This window comes from Chiloscyllium plagiosum, chromosome 43, assembly GCF_004010195.1.
Source record: "Chiloscyllium plagiosum isolate BGI_BamShark_2017 chromosome 43, ASM401019v2, whole genome shotgun sequence".
NCBI lineage: Eukaryota > Metazoa > Chordata > Chondrichthyes > Orectolobiformes > Hemiscylliidae > Chiloscyllium > Chiloscyllium plagiosum.
In genome coordinates, this window is record NC_057752.1 from 15236265 (window position 1) to 15242389 (window position 6125).

At 47.9% G+C, this 6125-nt stretch overlaps 1 protein-coding gene across 5 annotated transcripts in view; it reads right to left on the reverse strand.

The window, feature by feature from the left end:
* The window catches only part of LOC122543404 (calcitonin gene-related peptide type 1 receptor-like), a 96238-nt gene that overhangs the window by 46734 nt on the left and 43379 nt on the right, over positions 1-6125 (reverse strand). For 4 of the 5 annotated variants that reach the window (XR_006310015.1, XM_043682109.1, XM_043682108.1 and 1 more), the window contains one exon: positions 541-727. Coding sequence is in view for 4 of the 5 variants with exons in the window: in XM_043682109.1 (XP_043538044.1) it covers positions 541-727 (187 nt within the window). In the remaining variant the exon portion in view is untranslated. The remainder of the gene's footprint in view (positions 1-540; positions 728-6125) is intronic. The other variant, XM_043682111.1, reaches the window with a different exon arrangement.

Below are 6125 nucleotides of genomic sequence, written 5' to 3' on the forward strand. Positions count from 1 at the left end.
ATAACCCACTGTCCCACCCAGTCCCTCAGTGTGAAAGGACAGTGTGATAACCCACTGTCCCACCCAGTCCCTCAGTGGGAAAGGACAGTGTGATAACCCACTGTCCCACCCAGGCCCTCAGTGGGAGAGGACAGTGTGATAACCCACTGTCCCACCCAGTCCCTCAGTGTGAGAGGACAGTGTGATAACTCACTGTCCCACCCAGTCCCTCAGTGTGAACGGACAGCGTGATATCCCACTGTCCCACCCAGTCCCTCAGTGTGAAAGGACAGTGTGATAACCCACTGTCCCACCCAGTCCCTCAGTGTGAGAGGACAGCGTGATAACCCACTGTCCCACCCAGTCCCTCAGTGTGAAAGGACAGTGATGACCCACTGTCCCACCCAGTGCCTCAGTGTGAAAGGACACTGTGAAATGGCAGCACGACAGTTCAAGTAATCAGCCTGTGTACAGGAAAATGAGTCACAAACGATCACTGTGAAGAGGAAATGGATTTCTAGGTTGCTGTCTTTAGACAGATTTTTAACTGCATGTACATACCTTCTTTCTCATATGGTGGGTCACTGATGATCTTTAAGTAGCACTCAAATTGCGCTGACATTATTCTGTCTCGTGTCTGGCCCACAGTTTCTTCAATTCGTTCTGCCATGTATTCTGGAGTCTCCTGGATTGTTTCCATCTTCTGGGTTGACTGGAAAGATGAAGCATTTCCTTTCATAGAGTCATCCTAGAATGTAGGACAGTGTAGACACAGGCTGTTTGTCCTATTGAGTCCACACCGACCCATCAAAGAGCATCCCAGCCTGACCCACCCCTCGACCATATGAGACTAAGTTTGGTGGAATAGCAGATCGTGAAGGGGACTGTCAGAGAATACAGCACAATATAAATAGATTGGAGAGTTGCGCTGAGAAACGGCAGATGGAATTCAATCCAGGCAAATACGAGGTGATGCATTTTGGAAGATCCAATTCAAGAGCGAACTAGACAGTAAACGGAAAAGTCCTGGGGAAAATTGATGTACAGAGAGATCTGGGTGTTCAGGTCCATTGTTCCCTGAAGGTGGCAACGCAGGTCAGTAGAGTTGTCAAGAAGGCAAGCTTGCCTTCATCGGACGGGGTATTGAGTACAAGAGTTGGCAGGTCATGTTAGAGTTGTATAGGACTTTGGTTTGGCTACATTTGGAATACTGCATATAGTTCTGGTCACCACATTACTAAAAGGATGTGGATGCTTTGGAGAGGGTGCAGAGGAGGTTCACCAGGATGTTGCCTGGTATGGAGGGTGCTGGCTATGAAGAGAGGTTGAGCAGATCAGGATTATTTTCATTAGAAAGGCAAAGGTTGAGGGGGGACCTGATTGAGGTCTACAAAATCATGAGGTGTATAGACAGGGCGGATAGCAAGAAGCTTTTTTCCCAGAGTGGGGGACTCGATCACGAGGGGTCATGAGTTCAAGGTAAGAGGGGAAAAGTTTAAGGGAGCTATGTGTGGAAAGTTCTTTACGCAGAGGGTGGTGGGTGCCTGGAACACGTTGCCAGTGGAGGTGGTAGAGGTGGGCACGATCGCGTCATTTAAGATGTATCTAGACAGATACACGAATGGGCAGGGAGCAGAGAGATACAGATCCTTAGAAAATAGGCAACAGGTTTATACAGAGAATCTGGTTTGGCACAGGCTTGGAGGGCCGAAGGGCCTGTTCCTGCACTGTAATGTTCTTTGTTCTTTGTTTTTTATTCTACCCTATCCCTGTAACTATGCATTTCCCATGGCTAATCCTCTTAGGCTGCACATCCTTAGACACTACGGGCGAATTTTACATTGCCAACTGCTGCCGGGACACTGACCGCCTCAATCTGTCCACACCCCCTCACCCACTTCTATCTCTCACCCTCGCAATGCGCATCCCTCCACTCCCTCCACTCCAACCCCAACCTCACCATCAAACCAATGGACAAAGGGGGTTGCAGTGGTAGTTTGGCGCACTGACCTCCATGCTGCTGAGGCCATGTGCCAACTCGCAGACATCCCGTCCTACTGCCCCTCGATAATGATGTCAACTCCCATCACCAAACCATCATCTCCCAAACCATCCACAACCTCATCGCCTCAGGGGATCTCCCATCCACTACCTCCAATCTCATAGTCCGGGAACCCCGGTTCTAACTCTAACCCAGAATTCACAAACCTGACTGCCCCGGTGGACCTATTGTCTAAGCCTGCTCCTGCCCCATCGACCTTATCTCCGCTGACCTTGATACCATCCTGTCCCCCTTGGTCCAGGCACTCTCCACACACATTCGGGACACCATACACGCCCTCTACCTCCAAGATTTTTGTTTCCCCTGCCATCACTGCCTTATCTTCAGCATGGAGCAGGAAAATTGATGTTTCAGGCAAAAGCCCTTCATCAGGAATAGAGATTCCTGATGAAAGGCTTTTGCCCGAAACGTCGATTTTCCTGCTCCTCGGATGTTGCCTGACCTGCTGTGCTTTTCCAGCACCACTCTGATCTAAACTCTGGTTTCCAGCATCTGCAGTCTTCACTTTTGCCTACTTATCTTCACCATGGACATCCAGTTCCTGTACACATCCATCTGCCACACTATAGCGACCGGACCTGCAAGGTTTACTCTTAAGTGTGGTTCAGCAGAGCTTCTGTACTTTTCAATTCTATTGCTCTAAAAATAAAGCTGGGTTTGCTTTATTTTCAATAGGCTTTGTTAAGCTCAGGCAAAACTTTTAGCGATTGGGGTACTTGTACTGCAATATCCGAAAGGGCTCGCAGTGTTGTGCTGATGTACTTGCTGTCTGTGGCATATATTGATGACGTGCATTTGAACATGCCTTCTGGGAAATTTGCAGATGAAACAAACGTTGGCTAGGTCATTGATAGTGAAAACAATAGATGTAGACAACAGGGTGATGTCAATGGTGTGGTTGTGGGTGGAAAAGTGGCAAGTAGAATTCACTCCAAGACTGCGAGGTTATACATTTCAGACGGCAAACAAAGCAAAAAGGAAGACACAATAAGTGGGAGAGCATTGAGAGAAGTAGAGGAAGTGAGAGAACTTGGAAGGCACGCCCACAGGCCCCTGAAGGAAGCAGATGGGTGGATAAGATGGTGAAGGCGGCTTATGGGATGTGTCCTTTCCTTGGGCACGGTAATGAATATAAAAGCAGGAATGTGATGCAGGAACTGTACAAGACAGTGGTTTGACCACAGCTAGAATTTTGTGCACAGTTCAAGTTGCCACATTCCAAGAAGGACACATTGTTCCAGAGGGCATTCACAAAAATGTTGCCAGGGTTTGAAGATTGAGCTCGGAGGATAGATCGGGTAGACTGGGGTTGTTTTCCTTAGAACAGCAGAGACTGAGGGCTGACTTAAATGAGGGGTTCAAAATAATGAGGGGGGTTAGATCGAGTGGGACAGGGAGGATCTATTTCAATCAGGGCACAGATTGAAGGTGCTGTGGGAGAAGGATTAGAGGGAGCGATGGTTGTGGGAGTCTGAAATTCTCTGCCCAGTTTCGTGATTAATGTAGAAACACTCAATTCATTTAAAAGGAACCCGCATCTGTACCTAAAGTGCTGTAGTCTGTAAGGTGATGGACCAGGTGCTGGAATTGCAAATGGGTGGCTAGTTTATTCAGCTGGTACAGACACCAATGGCTAAATGTCTTCTTCCTTTGTGATAAATTTTCTATCGATCCCTCTGTTACTCAACCCAACTAGACTCGCACTTTCCAAAATGGATGACCTCACATTTCACTGCATTGAATGTCATTTGCCAATTGTTTCCCCTTTCTGCCAGTTGATTCGTATCTTCATGTAGTTTATAGCAGTCCTCCATAGCATTGACCATTTCCACCCCAAACCATCATGAGATTCAGAAACTTAGATATTGTGTTTATCATTTTAAAGTAAATTGTGAGCAGCAGTGACCCCAGCACTGATCCTTGTGGCGAATCACTTCCTATCTTCAGTCAGTCTGAACAGGTCTCCTCAACTCCCAAACTCTGTCTTCAGTCTTGAAGGCAGCTAGAAATCCATTCAACCCCTTGTCCTCTGATTCCACCTTCTCGGCCCTTATTCATTATCATATGAGGCACATAGATTTTTCGAATCTATGAATAAGTGACGCGATGCCTGTGTTATGTCTGAGGTCATTCTGAAGATCCCATGCTCTCAATTTCACACCATGCCTGAGGTATGGTGACCATCAGGTTCAAATCATCACCATTATCTGTCTCTGAGGAGAAAGTAGCCTTAAAACCCTCTGGGACGACGGCAACTTTAGCACTTCAGACTCGTTTCAATTATTTGAGCACTGGGTCCGGTTCCAGAGACCTGGACACAGTGCTAAATGTGGAACTGAAACAGAACTGGACACAGTGGTCAATGTGGGACTGACACTGAACGGGACACAGTGCTCAATGTGGGACTGACACTGAACTGGACACATTGCTCAATGTGGGATCGACACTGAACTGGACACAGTGCTCAATGTGAGACTGACACTGAATGGAACACAGTGCTCAATGGGGGAAGGACACAGAACTGGATACACTTCCCATTGTGCGACTGACACTGAAATGGACACAGTGCTCAATGTGGGACTGACAGTGAATTGGACATTGTGCTCAAAGTGGGACTGACACTGAACTGGACAGTGCTCAGTTGAGACTGACAGTGAACTGGACACAGTGGGCAAAGTGAGGCTGACACTGAACTTGACGCAGTATTCAAGGAGGGACTGAGACTGAATTGGACAAAGCGCTCAATGTGGATAAAGCAGAACTGGACACAGTGTTCAATGTGGGGCTGCCACTAAATTGGATACAGTGCTCAATGTAGGGTTCAGACAGGCCTGGACGCAGTGCATCATGTGGAACGGACGCGGAACTGGACACAGTGCTCAATGTGGGGCTGACAATGAATTGGATACAGTGCTCAATGTGAGAGTGACACTGAACAGGACATCGTGTTTCACGTGGGACTGACACTGAACTGGACACAGTGCTCAAGGTGGGACTGACACTGAACTGGACACAGTGCCCAATGTAGGGTTCAGAAAGGACTGGACGCAGTGCACCATGTGGAACGGACAGGGGACTGGACACAGTGCTCAATGTAGGACTGACAATGAATTGGATACAATCCTCAATGTGAGACTGACACTGAACAGGACATCGTGTTCAACGTGGGACTGAAACTGAGCTGGACACAGTTCTCAATGTGGGACTGACACTGAACAGGACAGTGCTCAATGTAGGACTGAGACTGAACAGGACAGACAGCCCAATAGGGGACTGACACTGAATTGGACACAGTGCTCAATGTGGGACCTAAACAGAACTGGTCATACAGCTCAATGTGGGACTGACACTTAAATGGACACAGTGCTCCATGTGGGACTGATACTGAACTGGACACAGTGCTCAAGGTGGGACTGACACTGAACTGGACACAGTGCTCAATTTGGGGCTGACACTGAACTGGACACAGTGCTCAATGTGGGACTGACACTTATCTGGACACAGTGCTCAATGTGGGATTGATACTGAACTGGACACAGTGCTCAATGTGGGACTGACACTGAACTGGACAGTGCTCAGTGGGGAATGACAGTGAACTGGACTCAGTAGATAAAGTGGGGCTGACATTGAATTTGACGCAGTATTCAAGGAGGGACTGAGACTGAATTGGACAAAAACACTCAATGTGGATAAAACAGAAGTGGACACACTGCTCAATGTGGGACTGACACTTAACTGGACACAGTGCTCAATGTAGGACTGACAATGAATTGGATACAGAGCTCAATGTGAGACTGACACTGAACAGGACATAGTGTTTAACGTGGGACTGAAACTGAGCTGGACAGACAGCCCGATGGGGGACTGACACTGAATTGGACACAGTGTTCAATTGGGACTGACACTGAACTGGATACTGTAGTCAATGTGGGACTGACACTGAACTGGATACAGTGCTCAATGTGGGACTGACACTGAAATGGACAGACAGCCCCAATGGGGGACTGACACTGAATTGGACACAGTGTTCAATGGGGGACTGACACTGAATTGGACACAGTGCTCAATGTGGGACTGATACTGA